This window comes from Rana temporaria, chromosome 2 (genome assembly GCF_905171775.1).
Source record: "Rana temporaria chromosome 2, aRanTem1.1, whole genome shotgun sequence".
Taxonomy (NCBI): Eukaryota; Metazoa; Chordata; class Amphibia; order Anura; family Ranidae; genus Rana; species Rana temporaria.
Window position 1 is genome coordinate 61,800,204 of NC_053490.1, and position 18,974 is coordinate 61,819,177.

Genomic DNA, 18,974 nt, shown 5'->3' on the forward strand with positions numbered 1-18,974 from the left:
TCTACCCAATAGGGACAAATGACAAAAAAGAAAAGCTGTCAGGGGTTACAACCCTCCCTTACTCTATTCTAAATGGAAAAATGTTTTGCTTTAAAGAAAAAGATGGATTTAGTCCAGAGAGTAAAACTGTATCTGCAGTGGTTTTCTTTTTTAACTCACTTCCGACTGCCGCAGCAGCTAAGAATGTTTGTAAATCTGATAAGTCGACTGACGGCTGTGCGATGGAAGAGATCGGATAATTGTACACTAGGAGAGTTTTTGTCCCCTATATGATATATATAAAAAAAAAAATAATAATTACCGCCTAAGCACATAAAATGCTACCCCCCAAAAAGTTTTTGAAGCCTTGATTGCACTACTTACATATTGCTGGAGGGAGAGCAATAATTCTAGGGCCATTATTCATGGTCAACTACAAACTGGTGACCCATAGGGACTTTAAAATGTCACCCATGGAAAATTTAGGGCACTGAAGTTTAGAGAAAAGCTGCTTAAAAATTGCACCTAAAGCCACGTATTGTACGCACATTTAGGTGTGTCAAGCATTTGGGTGTTAATGGATTTAATTGGCCACAATATGAATTTATTTTGGCCACTGCAATGCATTACATTCAAACCTACTTAAATTCATCTAGCGTTTCTGTGTTTAGGTGCATCAAGCTTTTTTTTTTGCTCAAAATCTTCTCTCCTGAGTGTGCTGGGTTTTCTTTTCAGCCTGCCAATACACCTGTAAATGCCTAAGTGTGCATAGATAGGCCCCCACAGAGCCCTGATCTCAACATCATGAGGTCTGTCTGGGATTACATGAAGAGACAGAAGGATTTCAGGCAGCCTACATCCGTAGAAGATCTGTGGTTAGTTCTCCAAGATGTTGGAACAACCTACCTGCGGAGTTCCTTCAAAAACTGTGTGCAAATGTATCTAGAAGAATTGATGCCGTTTTGATGGCAAAGGGCGATCACACCAAATATTGAGTTGATTTGATTTCTTTTCTGTTCATTTACTTTCTATTTTGTTAATTGATAAAAATTACTGGGGGGGGGGGGGGGGCAAACAAACCCTGCGCCAGGTCCGCACTCCCCCCATCCACGGTTGCGGCTTCCCCCGGATTCTCCTCCCTGCCAAAGCAGTTTTAAAAACTACCTCTTGCCCTGATTGGCCAGTAGGGAAGCCAGAAGACAATAGCAAATTAGGATGCATTAAGGGGGAAAAACACGAGGGTTTACAACCCCTTTAAAAATGCTAACAACCAACAAGAATAAGTCCTTACATTTAAAGAGCACCTGTCATTTCAGATCCAGCGTTGGCAGCACCTGTTAACATACATTCACTCACCTGCTGCCGCCACGTCCCTCACCTTGTTGGGTCTTGGCCGTATCACCAGCCGTCCCATTAAAGCAAATAGAACAGTCGGTGAGTCAACAGCGGGTCAGAGAAAGAGTCGCTGCGAGACAGAGATGACAGTTGCAAATCCACCCCAATATGTATGTAAAAAAATTCCCTAGCACAGGCCTCTCCATTATTTCCTGGCTGAAGGACATTCAACATTATCCGGCTGAACTGTCCAGGGATCATTTGCTCTGCACTAGCATACGCATGGCACAATCTCCATTCACTTCACTGTAAATTTGAACTTTTTACTCCAAAAGCATTTTATTAAAATAAAATTTCATAAAAATCAATTTTAAGTCCAAAAAAAAAAATGGTGTTTGATCGCTCGGTTCTCAGTCTTAGAGCCGGCGGGGGGACTGATGCAGCATCCAGCTAGGCAAGTAAAATTCTTCAAAATAACAAAACCCATACTTCTCTTTTAACACAGTTACAAAGCTGATAAATTGTTCAATATCGGGACATTTACCATATACAGTTCTGAAGTTTTAGAGTTCATGAAATACACTGTATATTAAAAGTATATTTATTTTAATATATAACATTTTTGCAAAAATCACTTTAAAAAATAAAAATAATAAAAAAAAAAAAAATGCATAAAACTCTAGCTGGGTAATTTTGTTGATTTGTTTTTAAACAATAAAAGACTTCGATCCCAACTTGTATTACCAAAACGATGAACAAGCCGACTATTGCAGTGTCTGGTCAGGATGTTAATGATTTCTTCTGTCATATCTCCACGGATGGCCAGTGTGTGGAAGTGATCAAAGTCTTGTCTCCCGAGCTTGCGGAGACGCCGGGCCGCTGACCTATAACACTTCCATGGCTGAGGCTCTACTAGCAGATAGTCACACAGTGTTGTTAGCTTCTTAAGGAAGTCTACCAGTCCGTGGTCACCATGATTTAGATGGATCCACATGGTTATTGACATACAAAATCCAACGTCAAACCTGGCTTGGCCAAACTTTTCCAGGAATTTTTGGAAGATGTCCAGTGATGAGGTGTCCATGATATCCAGAGAAGAGAATGTGATGGTATCGGGGAAGGGGTTTCCAGTCTTGGCTCTACTGATCAGATCTGGGTCAATGTCACAGCACAAGAAGTGGACATCTTGAAGGGCCTCCGAACTCCCCTTTGGTTGTAAGAGATGGTTATATAAACCAATACTGAGCTCCTGGAAAGACAACATAAAATTCATATTACAACCTGGTTCAGTGTCAACAATGTACATTTAAAGAACTGTACAAAGACTACTAGAGCATTTGTAACTAGAATATAAATGTAAACTATAATGTATAGGAAAAATATATGATAGGAAAATACAATGGCTTGAAGAAAAAAAAAATGATGCTTGAAAACTGCGTTGGGCAATTTATGCCTTTTTCAATGAATAATTTAAAAACAAAACAAAAAACACAAACAAAACACAACGTAAAACAAGCACATGCAAGATTAATTGACATTTGAGACAGTGTAACAAAGATAGGCATAGCATTTAGGCCCCTTTCACACTGGGGCAGGAGGAGCGATGGCGGTAAAGCGCTGCTATTTCTTACCCCCTGCTAGCGACCGAAAAAGGGTTAAAAACCGCCCCAAAGCGCCTCTTTGCAGGTGGCATAGCCGCGGTGTCCCATTGCTTTCAATTGCCAGGAGCGGTGAAGACACGATATACACACCGCTCCAAAAGATGCAGCTAGCAGGACTTTTTTTTCCCCATCCTGCCAGAGCACTGCTCCAGTGTGAAAGGGGTCCTAGAGAGCACAAAATAGGCATGATAACCAAGAGCACCTAGTCAACAGGACTACAAATCCATTCCGACCCTGGAGGGGTAGAGGTGGAGCGAGTCATATAAAGCTATAAAATAAACAGAGGTTTTGGTACCCAACGGGATAGTGTAACTGAGGACACAACCTAATGGGAATTAGAATGAGAGAACCTGGTTTTCAGAAGTCTGCAAGAAAGAGTAACCAACAGTAGGGGGTGGTGGGGCAGGAGAGGAAAGGATGGGCAAGGTGGGGTAGGGGAAAAATAGGGAACCATGAGGGATGAAAGCATTCAAAAGTGTCAATCTTATATGGAAATGCCAAGATCTTCTAGTTTAAAGGTGGTCCAGGAGTCCCCATGAACGGTAGGAAGGAGATAGGGCTGCATCCAGGGCTCAAGTCCTGCGGGAACGCATGGGAACGGAGTTCCTGCACTTTTTTCACAGCAGGAACGCAGTTCCCTTTGCAGGACTAGAGCAGCCGAGCCAATTCTTCACTAGGCGGCGGTGCCCAGCTCGAGTCACTGTCAGGGGCAGGCGAACCTTAGTAATCCTTTATGTTACTGGCCGCTTCCTGTATATGGATTCATCGGTAGCGTGCGGGTATTCCGTCACTTCTTTGATGCCGCAATGTCTCCTGGGAGCTTTTGTCATTGTTCCCAGGAGACATTGCGGAGGTCTGCCGCGAGTTATCTCAGGATTTAGAAAGAACTTGCGGTTTAGTAATTATGCATAGGAGCGTATCATTTTTTTTTTGTGGGGGAGTGGATCTTGTGAGTTCCCACACTTTTTTTCCCAGGACTTGACCCCTGGCTGCATCCATGGTTCCCAAACACGTCAGTTTTTTCATACTGTGACACTGTATCGCCATATGCCATCTTGCCACTTTTTGGCGGGAGTTCTGCCTTAATTCCTACAGAATAGTAACATGTAAAATAACCCAAGTAGCTTTTTTTTATGATTAAAGCGGAGCTCCACCCTAAAGTGGAACTTCCGCTCATCGGAACCCTCCAGTGTCACATTTGACACCTTTCAGGGGGGTGCAGATACCTGTCTGAGACAGGCATTTGCACCCACTTCTGGCCACACAGTCTGCGGGTAGACACACGGCTCCCAGAACACAGCGGGGACCAGTGAGCAAGGCGTGAGTGGCTCGTGCATGCGCAGTGGGGAACCGGGCAGTGAAGCCGCAAGGCTTCACTTCCTGGTTCCCTCACCGAGGATGGCGGTGGGGGCAGCAGAGTGACGAGCGCTGGACTCCAGGACAGGCAAGTGTCCTAATATTAAAAGTCAGCAGCTGCAGTATTTGTAGCTGCTGGCTTTTAATATTTATTTTTTCCGGCGGAGATCCGCTTTAACCTCGAAAACAACTTTAAAGTGGCTGTAAAGGCTCAAGGTTTTTTACTTTAGTACATTCTATGCATGAAGGTAAAAAAAAAAACAACAACCTGTGTGCAGCAGCCAGATTGGACACAGCTGATCACATGAATAGCTCTCTACATCACTGTGATCATAGAGCGTGCCGCAGCAGGTGCAATAACGGGAGGCTGTCATATGACGGCCTCCCAGAACTGTCCGCCCGCGCTGTAGCCATCATTTGGCTATAGTGGCGGTCGGCAAGTGATTAATATCACGTTACAGTTTAAATGAAAGCATATTGAAAAACTTGTCTATTGCAGCTTTCTTATTTGCAGGCTCCCCCCCCCCCCCTTCATTTTCAACAGGTAATTCTGCATATATCACAATTCATGTCTACGGGGGCAGCTATGGTCACTATACAGGCTGAACATGTTCATCTCTATTAGGCTAGGTTCACACTATAGCGGCTTTGTGGGCCACTTTGGCAAATGCACGGCAGCTCGTTTATTTGAATAGGCTGCTGTGCCTGCGTTTCACGCAGTAAAAAAAGGTTTCCTGTAGCATCCAGTACAAGGGGGAGAAAGGTTCTGTCTTTTTTTCTTGTACCAGAGCTGCAGTGTAGCTTACTTTACCTACACACTGCATGTAAACAGAGCGCCATTCCCATTCATGATACCCCGCTGTACAGGTCATGTGTCTACAGTTACCCGAGAGTGCTGGGAGGGAGTGTGCCCCGTCTCTGGTATGCCCAGTTTGGACACATTATACATACACACAGGTCACAGGCCTCTTCATAACATTAACTCCAGTAGCATTGGGACTACATTAGAGCTGCACGATTAATCGCGGAGAGAATCGCGATCTCCCCACGATTCTTTTGTGTCACCGCCGGTTCCACGTAACCAGCGTGGAACGCAAATGGCGCAGATATCGGAACCGACGTCCTGCGCGGCTGGATGGATGCCTGGGCTTCTCTGACAGTTCTGTACAACTGTAGTGTGTATCCATGCGCCACCCAGTGGTTGCCGGCGGTACTGCTTCTGATGTATTAAAGCGGAGGTTCACCCGTACAATATACTTTTTCCCCTTAGATGGATGTTCGTTTTGTCTAGGGGAATCGGCTAGTTGTTTTAAAATATGAGCTGTACTTACGGTTTACGAGATGCATCCTCTCCGTCGCTTCCGGGTATGGGCTGCGGGACTGGGTGTTCCTATTTTGATTGACAGTCTTCCGAGAGGCTTCCGACGGTCGCATCCATCGCGTCACGATTTTCCGAAAGAAGCCGAACGTCGGTGCGCAGGCGCAGTATAGAGCCGCACCGACGTTCGGCTTCTTTCGGCTACTAGTGACGCGATGGATGCGACCGTCGGAAGCCTCTCGGAAGACTGTCAATCAAGAAGGAACGCCCGCGCCCGCTCCCAAAGTTTGATTCTGCTTTATTCATAGGAGTTATATGGTCTTTAACATTATAGACATATCAATGGTCTCTTTTTTATATATTCATATTTTCAGATAATCACAGGTTTATTTATTTGAGGGGGGGGGGGGGTTCTGGCATTCAGTTTTTGAGAATCGCGATCTTTAGTCCAAGCAAAATAATTCTCAATTTGACCAGAATCGTGCAGCTCTAGACTACATTGGGGGGTATTCCAGCGCAGTCCCACCACAAGACAAGACAAAATGCCTTGCCTCCTATCTGGTCAGTTCACACCACCACGCTGCACCGGTGTGTGCTGAAAAAAAATATGGTAGGCAGCACTTTTTCAGCAGTGCGCGAGAAAACTCACTGCCAGTAGAACTGTTCAATAAAGTTTTTTTTTTTTTTTTTTAAGCAAAAAAGGGTGAACAGCGTGATGCACCACAATCAGGGAATCAGCACTGCTGGCATTCCACTGCATTATAACATGGTGGCTGGTGTAAATGTACCCTCGGGGTTTGTTCACATCACATTAGGGCTTGTTTATACTAGCGGTAGCCCTCTGAAGGCAGATCCGTGGTGCATTGCTTTTCAAAAGGCATTTGACAGGTGGTGGTGGAGGAGTTATGTCACGTCCTCATTGTCTGTTTTAACCCCATGCCACTACACTGATCCGCATGCAATGCTCCATTCACTTAAATAGGTTGCGTTTGGCAGGTCATAATGTGCATGCACCTGTATGACTGCCTTTGCAGCTTTGGGGGGGGGGGGGGGCATGCCTATTTTAACCGCTTGCCTACTGAGCACCTAAACCCTCTTCCTGCCCAGGCCAATTTTCAGCGCGGTCACACTTTGAATGACAATTGCGTGGTTATGAAACACTGTACGCAAATTACATTTTTAATATTTTTTGGGACAGATAGAGCTTTATTTTTTGGTATTTAATCACCACTGGGGTTTTTTAATTTCTTGCTAAACAAATGAAAAAAAAAAAAGACTGAAATAAAAAAAAAAAAAAAAAAAAAAAAAGGGGTTTCTTAGTGTTATAAGATTAACTGTATTTATCAGCGTATAACAAGCACCCCCCCCCCACCGAAAACAGTGCCAATCAGTACTCTCTCATCAGTGTCCACCATCAGTGCCCCCTGGTACCGTCTCATCAGTGGAAGGGGATGAAAGTGCCTGGTATTAAAAAAAAAAAAAAAAAGGGGGAAGAAGAAATCAAGGACGGTCAGATGGGATTTTACACAGCAACATGTATCTCACTGTGGGCTTCAGTGGGCAGTTCTGCTGGTAAATGCGTAATGGTGCGGGCTTTACACCATTTAAAAAAAAAAAAAGTGAGGTGGTGACATAATGAAATTACCTCTGAAAAGCAATTCACTGCCAACCACCCTTCAGAGGGCGACACAAGTGTAAAGGAGAGGGTGTGGGGGAGGGGGGTGTATCATAGCACGACCACTGTAATGACCAATCTGGAAGCTGCAGTGTCAGCACAGGTAATAAAGAAGTCTATTGATTATTGGTTTTGGAATTCAATATGAAACGATTGTCTGTATATCTGGGTGTAGATTTCCCTACATCCCCCCCGGGGGCTATTCCTATGTGATTATATAGCAGCCGTGTCCGATGCCCCCTCCCAGCCCCCACTCACTCCGGTGTTACATCCCACGTCCAGGCCCAGCAGAGGCGCCTCCCCTCCCCCCTGTCGGTTCAGGAGCTCCAGCAGATGTCCCGGGGGAAGGAGGCTGAGTCGGTTCTCCGGCGGATGGAAGGTGTAGTAGTTGGGGAAATTCCCGTATGGAGCAGCGCCAGGGTCCTCCAGATCTGCCATAACACCACAACTGCTGACAGCGTGCAGGGAGCTGAGCTTCCGGCTGTAGCCATCTTTCTACACCCAGAGCGCCGAATACAGAGCGAGGGGCCATGTTCCTACACCCAAGGCGCACAGCAATGGGTTTCCTGCCGCCGCCATCTTTGTACACCCACAGTAATGAACGCAGAGCGAGGGGCCATGTTCCTACACCCAAGGCGCACAGCAATGGGTTTCCTGCCGCCGCCATCTTTCTACACCCACAGTAATGAACGCAGAGCGAGGGGCCATGTTCCTACACCCAGGGCACTGAATACAGAGCGAGGGGCCATGTTCCTACACCCAGGGCACTGAATACAGAGCGAGGGGCCATGTTCCTACACCCAGGGCACTGAATACAGAGCGAGGGGCCATGTTCCTACACCCAAGGCACTGAATACAGAGCGAGGGGCCATGTTCCTACACCCAAGGCACTGAATACAGAGCGAGGGGCCATGTTCCTACACCCAGGGCACTGAATACAGAGCGAGGGGCCATGTTCCTACACCCAAGGCACTGAATACAGAGCGAGGGGCCATGTTCCTACACCCAAGGCACTGAATACAGAGCGAGGGGCCATGTTCCTACACCCAGGGCACTGAATACAGAGCGAGGGGCCATGTTCCTACACCCAGGGCACTGAATACAGAGCGAGGGGCCATGTTCCTACACCCAAGGCACTGAATACAGAGCGAGGGGCCATGTTCCTACACCCAAGGCACTGAATACAGAGCGAGGGGCCATGTTCCTACACCCAAGGCACTGAATACAGAGCGAGGGGCCATGTTCCTACACCCAGGGCACTGAATACAGAGCGAGGGGCCATGTTCCTACACCCAAGGCACTGAATACAGAGCGAGGGGCCATGTTCCTACACCCAAGGCGCACAGCAATGGGTTTCCTGCCGCCGCCATCTTTCTACACCCAGAGCACCGAATACAGAGCGAGGGGCCATGTTCCTACACCCAAGGCGCACAGCAATGGGTTTCCTGCCGCCGCCATCTTTATACACCCACAGTAATGAACGCAGCGCAAGGGGCCATGTTCCTACACCCAGGGCACTGAATACAGAGCGAGGGGCCATGTTCCTACACCCAAGGCACTGAATACAGAGCGAGGGGCCATGTTCCTACACCCAAGGCGCACAGCAATGGGTTTCCGGCCGCCGCCATCTTTCTACACCCAGAGCACTGAATACAGAGCGAGGAGCCATGTCCCTACACCCAAGGCACTGAATACAGAGCGAGGGGCCATGTTCCTACACCCAGGGCACTGAATACAGAGCGAGGGGCCATGTTCCTACACCCAGGGCACTGAATACAGAACGAGGGGCCATGTTCCTACACCCAGGGCACTGAATACAGAGCGAGGGGCCATGTTCCTACACCCAAGGCACTGAATACAGAGCGAGGGGCCATGTTCCTACACCCAGGGCACTGAATACAGAGCGAGGGGCCATGTTCCTACACCCAAGGCGCACAGCAATGGGTTTCCTGCCGCCGCCATCTTTCTACACCCAGAGCACCGAATACAGAGCGAGGGGCCATGTTCCTACACCCAAGGCGCACAGCAATGGGTTTCCTGCCGCCACCATCTTTATACACCCACAGTAATGAACGCAGCGCAAGGGGCCATGTTCCTACACCCAGGGCACTGAATACAGAGCGAGGGGCCATGTTCCTACACCCAAGGCACTGAATACAGAGCGAGGGGCCATGTTCCTACACCCAAGGCGCACAGCAATGGGTTTCCGGCCGCCGCCATCTTTCTACACCCAGAGCACTGAATACAGAGCGAGGAGCCATGTCCCTACACCCAAGGCACTGAATACAGAGCGAGGGGCCATGTTCCTACACCCAGGGCACTGAATACAGAGTGAGGGGCCATGTTCCTACACCCAGGGCACTGAATACAGAACGAGGGGCCATGTTCCTACACCCAGGGCACTGAATACAGAGCGAGGGGCCATGTTCCTACACCCAAGGCGCACAGCAATGGGTTTCCTGCCGCCGCCATCTTTCTACCCCCACAGTAATGAACGCAGAGCGAGGGGCCATGTTTCTACACCAAGTCACGTTCCGTCGCCGTCATCTTGCTACACCCCACACTCCTGCACAGTAATGATAGGGGTGCAATGTTCCTACACCCAGGGCACTGAATACAGAGCGAGGGGCCATGTTCCTACACCCAGGGCACTGAATACAGAGCGAGGGGCCATGTTCCTACACCCAGGGCACTGAATACAGAGCGAGGGGCCATGTTCCTACACCCAGGGCACTGAATACAGAGCGAGGGGCCATGTTCCTACACCCAGGGCACTGAATACAGAGCGAGGGGCCATGTTCCTACACCCAGGGCACTGAATACAGAGCGAGGGGCCATGTTCCTACACCCAAGGCACTGAATACAGAGCGAGGGGCCATGTTCCTACACCCAGGGCACTGAATACAGAGCGAGGGGCCATGTTCCTACACCCAGGGCACTGAATACAGAGCGAGGGGCCATGTTCCTACACCCAGGGCACTGAATACAGAACGAGGGGCCATGTTCCTACACCCAGGGCACTGAATACAGAGCGAGGGGCCATGTTCCTACACCCAAGGCACTGAATACAGAGCGAGGGGCCATGTTCCTACACCCAGGGCACTGAATACAGAGCGAGGGGCCATGTTCCTACACCCAAGGCGCACAGCAATGGGTTTCCTGCCGCCGCCATCTTTCTACACCCAGAGCACCGAATACAGAGCGAGGGGCCATGTTCCTACACCCAAGGCGCACAGCAATGGGTTTCCTGCCGCCGCCATCTTTATACACCCACAGTAATGAACGCAGCGCAAGGGGCCATGTTCCTACACCCAGGGCACTGAATACAGAGCGAGGGGCCATGTTCCTACACCCAAGGCACTGAATACAGAGCGAGGGGCCATGTTCCTACACCCAAGGCGCACAGCAATGGGTTTCCGGCCGCCGCCATCTTTCTACACCCAGAGCACTGAATACAGAGCGAGGAGCCATGTCCCTACACCCAAGGCACTGAATACAGAGCGAGGGGCCATGTTCCTACACCCAGGGCACTGAATACAGAGCGAGGGGCCATGTTCCTACACCCAGGGCACTGAATACAGAACGGGGGGCCATGTTCCTACACCCAGGGCACTGAATACAGAGCGAGGGGCCATGTTCCTACACCCAAGGCGCACAGCAATGGGTTTCCTGCCGCCGCCATCTTTCTACCCCCACAGTAATGAACGCAGAGCGAGGGGCCATGTTTCTACACCAAGTCACGTTCCGTCGCCGTCATCTTGCTACACCCCACACTCCTGCACAGTAATGATAGGGGTGCAATGTTCCTACACCCAGGGCACTGAATACAGAGCGAGGGGCCATGTTCCTACACCCAGGGCACTGAATACAGAGCGAGGGGCCATGTTCCTACACCCAGGGCACTGAATACAGAGCGAGGGGCCATGTTCCTACACCCAGGGCACTGAATACAGAGCGAGGGGCCATGTTCCTACACCCAGGGCACTGAATACAGAGCGAGGGGCCATGTTCCTACACCCAGGGCACTGAATACAGAGCGAGGGGCCATGTTCCTACACCCAAGGCACTGAATACAGAGCGAGGGGCCATGTTCCTACACCCAGGGCACTGAATACAGAGCGAGGGGCCATGTTCCTACACCCAAGGCACTGAATACAGAGCGAGGGGCCATGTTCCTACACCCAGGGCACTGAATACAGAGCGAGGGGCCATGTTCCTACACCCAGGGCACTGAATACAGAGCGAGGGGCCATGTTCCTACACCCAGTATACCGCTGTCAGTTCTACATTACTATACTGACCAGGGGCATGAATTTGATAACAGCTACCACAATGATAATTGCATAGCTCACAGCTGTCCCTGCTTTGGAACAATGTCCCTCATTCCTCCTCATCTGTCCCTCATTTTGGTCTGATGCATATACCTGTATATAATAAAATGCACAATTCATCTATCAAAATGTGTTTCCTAGTGCTAAAACTTTCATCCAGTTTCTAAATTGTTGCATTTGTACATCTCAAAAGCCAATATAAAGGAATAGAAGTGTTAAAAAAAAATCACTCGTGGGTTTAACCACTTAAGCCCACTGGACCATTATGCAGGTTAAGGACCTGGCCCCTTTTTGCGATTCGGCACTGCGTCGCTTTAACTGACCATTGCGCGGTCGTGCGACGTGGCTCTCAAACAAAATTGGCATCCTTTTTTCCCCCACAAATAGAGCTTTCTTTTAGTGGTATTTGATCACCTCCTACGTTTTTTATTTTTTGCGCTATAAACAAAAATAGAGCGACAATTAAAAAAAAAAAAAAACATATAACAATTTTTTTTCCTCAGTTTAGGCCGATACGTATTCTTCTACATATTTTTGGTAAACAAAATCGCAATAAGCGTTTATCGATTGGTTTGCACAAAATTTATAGCGTTTACAAAATAGGGGATAGTTTTTTGGCATTTTTATTAATATTTTTTTTTTTTTTACTACTAATGGCGGCGATCAGCGATTTTTTTTTCGTGACTGCGACATTATGGCGCACACTTTGGACAATTATGACACATTTTTGGGACCATTGTCATTCTCACAGCGAAAAGTGAAAATGCCAATGCAGTGAAGGATTTAACCACTAGCGGGCGCTGTAGGGGTTAAGTGTGACCTCATATGTGTAACTGTAGGGGGGCGGGGCTGGACGTGTGACGTCAGTGATCGTCTTTCTCTATATCAGGGAACAGATAATCACTGACATTACCACAATGAAGAACGTGGAAGGTGTGTTTACACACACCTCTCCCCGTTCTTCAGCTCCTGTGACCGATCGCGGGACACCGGCGGCGATCGGGTCCCGCGGGCGCGGTCACGGAACTTCGGGCTGGGTTACGAGCGTGTCGCCGGCGCCGCCGGCCATGGCTGGATGTACAGGTACGTGATTGTGCCCAGCCTTGCCCATCTGCCGACGTATATCGGCGTGAAGGGGTCCTTAAATGGTTAACTAATAATTATTTTTGTATAATTCTCCATTAAGGGGGCGTGACAGGGGGGAGTGTCCTGTGCTACAGACTTTCTTTAATAGGTGTCCCTCGTTCCCATCTTAAAAAGTTGAGCGGCATGTAATTGTCTATACCTTCACGGAGGATTGTTTCTGCAGTTGTCCACTCACTCTTACATTACTCTCATTGTCTACTGTTAAACATGGTAGTAAACACAAACATTCAAAGTGCTGGGGTAAACAAGTTAAAGCGGGGGTTCACCCTATCGACGGGAAAATTTTTTTTTTTTATTTTACCTTAAAATCAGGCATTGTAGCGCGAGCTACAGTATGCCTGTCCCGAATTTTTTACCCCCGTACTCACCTTGTAGTCGTCCATCGAAGATACCGGGGAATGGGCGTGCCTATGGAGACGGAGGATGATTGACGGCCGGCTCTGGCGCGTCACGCTTCTCCGGAAATAGCCGAAATAGGCTTGGTCTTCACGACGCGTGCGCATAGCCTGTGCGCAGGCGCCGTGAAGAGCCGAGACCTACTCCGGCTGTCTTCGGGGAGAGTGACGTGCCAGGGCCGGCCGTCAATCATCCTCCCTCTCCATAGGCACGCCCATTCCCCGCGGGAGCCGAAATCTACGATGGACGACTACAAGGTGAGTACGGGGTTAAAAAAATCGGGACAGGCATACTGTAGCTCGCGCTACAATGCCTGTCTCGATGGTAAAATGTGTTGGGGGGGGGGGTGAACTACCGCTTTAAAGTGTCACTTAGCCCTGGTTTACACTGATGCCATTTGGCATTCCAATCTGACATGTCAAATGGCATGCCAAATCGTCAGCAATTGCCGGAAAAAGGAGCGTCCGAATCGGTGCGATACCGCACTTGTGGCATCGCATCGATTCCCAAAAGTAGTTTCTGTACTACTTTTGGCAATTTGGGGGGTGCGATTCCATTGACATCTGTGCAGAAACCCGCACAGATGTATCTGAAATCGCCCCCCGATATCGGGACTGAAATGCGGGAATGAAATTGTGCGAGTTCAGCTGAACTCGCACAATTTATTTCCTGCATTCAGTGTGAACCTAGGCTAAAGGCAAACCTTTCTTTAAAATGTTGGATAGAGTAAGGAATGGTAATAATCCCTTTCAGTTTTTTTTTTTTTTTGCTTTTTTTTGCCATCTGTGTCCCATTGGGGAGATTTACCTTCACTCCTGTCCCATAGCCTGAACAGGAAGTGAGAGAAAGTCCCATGCCCCCCCCCCCCCCCCAGGTCACCTGAACTAGTGTCCCCAATTTGAAGATTTCCCTTATATTACTGTTCTGATGACAACCAGAAATTTTATTTTTTTCTTTTACTTTTAGTGATAACAATAAACAGGACAAATAGAGAGGGTACATCTTCCTAAAGGGCACAGACAGCAATAAAAACTGACAGGTGTTCCCTCTCCCTTCTATCCAAAAATAAAATAAAAGTTTTGGCGTTAGTTATACTTTATGAGTTCGGTTTAATCTTCTTATATTTTGCCTTCCTGTGTGATAGCTCTACCTTCCTGTTAGCAGGGAGAAGATCCCTACCTGTACTGTGTATGCACCCGAACCCAGCACCAAAGCACTACCCATACTGCTGTACTCTGGCACATGCACAGTGTGGGTAGTATTCTGATGCTGTGTGTGGGGGCATGCCCAGTATGGCAGCACTCTGGTGCCGAGTTCAGGCGGTGCTTTGGTGCTGCCCAAACACCACACCAGAGCACTACCTGTACTGTATATCAGGCCCGTCGGAACAAGACAGGCAAAAAAGCAACTGCCTGGGGCCCCGAGCAGGCCTGGGGCTCCAGCAGGGAGCTTCCTATAAATGCTGCAGCCTGTAGCGTGGCCGAGCTCCTTTCCTAGCTCCTCCTGCACTCCTCCTACCGTAACCGCGTGGTACAGGAGATTCAGTTTCCTGTTCCTGGACGGACTGACAGGAAGTGCACACACTCAGTCAGTGCTGACTTCCTTTTAGTCCGGCCGGGAACAGCAAACTGAATCTTGCGCCGCGCGGTATGCAGTAGGGAGGGTAAAAAAGAACATGAGGGGGAGGCAGTCAGAAGAAGTACTAGCCGACGCTTATCCAAAGAAGTACTACCTGACGTTCGGCAGCAGTGCCCCCCCCCCCCCCCTGCTTATCAGAAGAAGTGCTACCCGGTTTATAGCAGAATCGATTTTTACACTTATCAAATTGAAAAAACAAAATGCTTCCAGAGCTTGCACAGTGCCCCCCCCCCCCCACTTCTCACTTTGAAACTCAGCAACACACCCTTCGCCGCTTCTTGCTTGGAGCCCCCAAATTCCTTCAAACGGCCCTGCTGTGTATGCCCCCAAACCCAGCAACGAAGCACTACCCATACTGCTGTACTCCGCAACATGCACAGTGTGGGTAGTATTCTGATGCTGTGTGTGAAGGCATACCCAGTATGGCAGCACTCTGGTGCTGAGTTCAGGCGGTGCTTTGGTGCTGCCCAAACACCACACCAGAGCACTACCTGTACTGTGTATGCCCCCAAACCCAGCAACGAAGCACTACCCATACTGCTGTACTCTGGCACATGCACAGTGTGGGTAGTATTCTGATGCTGTGTGTGGAGGCATGCCCAGTATGGCAGCACTCTGGTGCTGAGTTCAGGCGGTGCTTTGGTGCTGCCCAAACACCACACCAGAGCACTACCTGTACTGTGTATGCCCCCAAACCCAGCAACGAAGCACTACCCTTACTGCTGTACTTTGGCACATGCATGGTACAGGTGGCATTCTGATGCTGTGTTTGAGGGCATAAACAAACACAACACTGGAGCACTACTTGTACTGTAAGCACCCGAATCCAGCGGTTTTGCTGTAACTGCTTATAAAGGATCAGCTTAAGTTTGGTTTCAATTTGTTAGTGTATTTAAATCTGCTAGTGTATTGACACTATCCTCCCTCTGCGCTCTGTGTAAGAACAGCTATCCAGCTCTCATTGGATCCACATGCCCCTTGCACAGTGTAAGCAGCGCCATCGCTTGGAGCACTGTGCAGTAGAGCTGCACAATTAATCGTTAAAAAAAATCGTGATCTCGTTTCAACCCCCCTGACGATCTCCAATGCAGAGTTTTCCGATTCTTTCATATAACAAGTGGAGAGATTTATCTGCTCACTCAGCTGTCAAAAGAAACTATCCGGGACAATCTGCCAAGTTCTTAACAGGAAACATTGTAACTAACGCTTCCTTCCTAGATCAAAGGGATAAACTTCTGTGTGTGTAAAGAAAATATCCAGGCAGTCTGCCAGGTTTGTAACAACATGAAACATTGTAACTAACTCTTCCTTCTTAGATCAAACTTCTGTGTGTAAATGCAAGAAGTTTAGCCACTTAAATTCTAAAATCTTTTTCTGACACTTAAGAAAAAAGTTAAAATCAATATTTTTTTGCTAGAAAATTACTTGGAACCCCCCAAACATTATATATATTTTAGCAGAGACTCTAGGGAATAAAATGTCAATTTCTGCAATATTTTATGTCACACTGTATTTGCCCAGCGGTCTTTCAAATGCAATTTTTTGGGGAAACAATACACTTCAATGAAAAAAAAAAAACAGTAACGTTAGCCCATTTTTTGTTGTTGTTTTAATGTGAAAGATGATGTTACACCACGAGAATCGTGATCTATCTTCTAAGCAAAAAAATCATGATTCTCATTTTAGCCAGAATCGTGCAGCTCTACTGTGCAGGGGTGTGTTAGTGCGCCACAGGGGAAGGGCTGCTATGCATACGGGCTATGAATAAAAAAAATGACAAACAGTTCATTTTAACTCAACACCAAGTTCACTGTATGGACCCCTTATATATTTGTACATGTTGATCATATCCCCCCTTATTCTCCTCTTCTCAAGAGTGAATAAATTTAGTTCTTCTAATCTTTTCTCATAGCTCAGCTCCTCCATGCCTCTTATCAGTTTGGTTGCCCTTCTCTGCACTTTCTCCAGTTCCCCGATATCCTTTTTGAGAACTGGGGCCCAAGACTGAACTGCATAAAAATAAAAAAAAATGTTTTATAGCATGCTGTCAAATTTTCCGACAACAAATGTGTCCGTCGGACTAAAATCCGAAGTACAAAACACGCATGCTCCAAACCAATGCTATAAGACAACATTTGCAGAAGTTGCCCAAAGGGTGGCGCTAAACAGCAGCAAAACCATGTGGTTTCGTGAATGTTGGTTTGAAAAAGTTCTACCGTCTGTATGCATACCAAGTTCACGGCCAACGCCCCTTCGGAAAAAACTCCACGGATTTGTCCGATGGAAATCCGATTGTGTGTACGAGGCTTTACACATATACCGTATGCAGAAGAACTGCCGGACAAAAGAAACAATGCCAGCTCAGAAGAAAATAATCTTTACTGTGCCAATCTGTATATCAGCTTTAATCTTATTATAACTAAAGTTCAGATGGGGTACAAAAATAGGCATCATGCACAACACTCAGAACCTCGTGTCAGATGTGCGTTGTCGTCGTGCTGGTGAAATGATCAATTCTAATGAAGATGATGTAAAAATACATGTCTATAGAACTAAATAATTCAACACTTCAGCTGTAAAGCAACATTAAGTACAATATATGTAAACTAAGCAGCTCCACACTGCTACAAGTCATAATAATTCAGGAAACTGCTGTTGGAATTTTCCACGTGCATTTATAATTTAGCAGTACACATCTGCCTGTGTCTACTATATGTAAGAAGTGTCAGTGATCTGATGTTATAGCCTTGTATGATTAAGGTTCAGGTCACATTAAGCCATGATAGTGTTATTCAGATATCCAGTGAAAATGGCCTGTTGGTAGTAAATGTGTATGCCCTGGCATAAGTGGCATTTAGTTTCTGAGGCCCAGATTCTCTAAAAAACGCCTATCTTTCGGCGGGCGTAGCGTATCTCAGATACACTACGCCGCCGTAACTTAGAGTGGCAGGTCCCGTATTCAGAAACATCTTCCGCTCTAAGTTACGGCGGCGTAGTGTATCTGATACGGCGTAATTCAAACTAGGCTGGTAAGGGGGCGTGTTGTATGTAAATGCTATGTGACCCCACATCAATGACGCTTTAATCGAACGGCGCATGCTCAGTATTACGTCGAATTTTCAAATTAAATTGCGCCCGCTCAATGCCTAGTCGACGTGAACGTAACTTACGTCCAGCCCCATTCACGGACGACTTACGCAAACAACGTAAAACGTGAAAAGTTCAACGCTGTTCCGACGTCCATACCTAACATTGGTACGCCTCATAGAGCAGGGGTAACTTTACGCCCCAAAAAAGCCTTACGGAAATGACGTAAAAAAATGCGCCGGCCGCACGTACGTTTGAGAATCGGCGTAAATAGCTCATTACCATATTCGACGCGTAAACCGACGGAAGCGGCACCTAGCGGCCAGCGTAAATATGCAACTTAGATACGACGGCGTAAGAGACTTACGCCGGTCGGATCTAAGACAAATCTATGCGTAACTGATTCTAAGAATCAGGCGCATAGATACGACTCCTCAAACTCAGAGTTACGACGGCGTATCTGGAGATACGCCGGCGTAACTCCTACGAGAATCTGGGCCTGAATCTGTAAAGATGCCAGTTGGTAGTAAATAAATATGGAAGACAGAATGAATGAGTTCTTGGATTACAGGGATGTTACACAGGTATTGTATGTGTGCAATAATTTAATGAATATCTTCAGTCATGGGTTGTGCCAAACAGCTGGAGGAAAAATGTGAAGATGTAAATGATATCCAGATAGATGTTGAGGGCTCCAAAGATGTATTCCTCAGGGCTGAGTGTGAACCGCCGGCTTCCCATCAATATCTGGGTGTCAAATGCCAAGAACTGTAAAAAGGAAACAAAAGTATAATAAGCAAACCAGAAAGTGTATAGCATCTCAGTGCCTACTGTGAGCAGGACCGGTGCCACCACTAGGCAAACTAGGCGGTCAGCTAGGGCGCACTGCTGCCTAGGGTGCCCGGCCATTGGTGTCCCTACTCTCTTCTCTCTGCAGCAAGCAACTAAGTCTTAGCATCAGCAGGCAGCCGCTGCTCCGTTCACATATAGTGTCAAAGGCGCAGCGACAACAGAGGACTGTGTCTGTGTCCTGACTCCCGAATGAATGGAAG

General features: G+C 47.6%; 2 protein-coding genes across 2 annotated transcripts in view; both read right to left on the reverse strand.

Annotated features, from left to right (window-relative positions):
• Nucleotides 1-1,853: 1,853 nt before the first annotated feature.
• BCDIN3D (BCDIN3 domain containing RNA methyltransferase) lies at nt 1,854-7,868 on the reverse strand. The gene is made up of 2 exons (XM_040340262.1): nt 7,583-7,868; nt 1,854-2,563 (listed from the first exon to the last, which is right to left on the reverse strand). The coding sequence occupies exons 1-2, from the start codon at nt 7,760-7,762 to the stop codon at nt 1,994-1,996; spliced, it is 750 nt and encodes a 249-aa protein (XP_040196196.1). The 5' UTR covers nt 7,763-7,868; the 3' UTR covers nt 1,854-1,993.
• A 10,641-nt stretch (nt 7,869-18,509) lies between these two features.
• FAIM2 (Fas apoptotic inhibitory molecule 2) overlaps nt 18,510-18,974 on the reverse strand; it is a 55,598-nt gene continuing 55,133 nt past the window's right edge. The window contains exon 12 of the mRNA XM_040340263.1: nt 18,510-18,690. Coding sequence (XP_040196197.1) covers nt 18,541-18,690 — 150 coding nt within the window. The 3' untranslated portion in view covers nt 18,510-18,540. The remainder of the gene's footprint in view (nt 18,691-18,974) is intronic.

Coding starts and splice junctions, on each gene's coding strand:
- BCDIN3D (XM_040340262.1), bottom strand. CDS start 7,762: ATGGCAGATCTGGAGGACCCTGGCGCTGCTCCATACGGGAATTTCCCC. Junction 2,564..7,582: donor ACGTGGGATGTAACACCGGA/GTGAGTGGGGGC, acceptor TTGTCTTTCCAG/GAGCTCAGTATTGGTTTATA.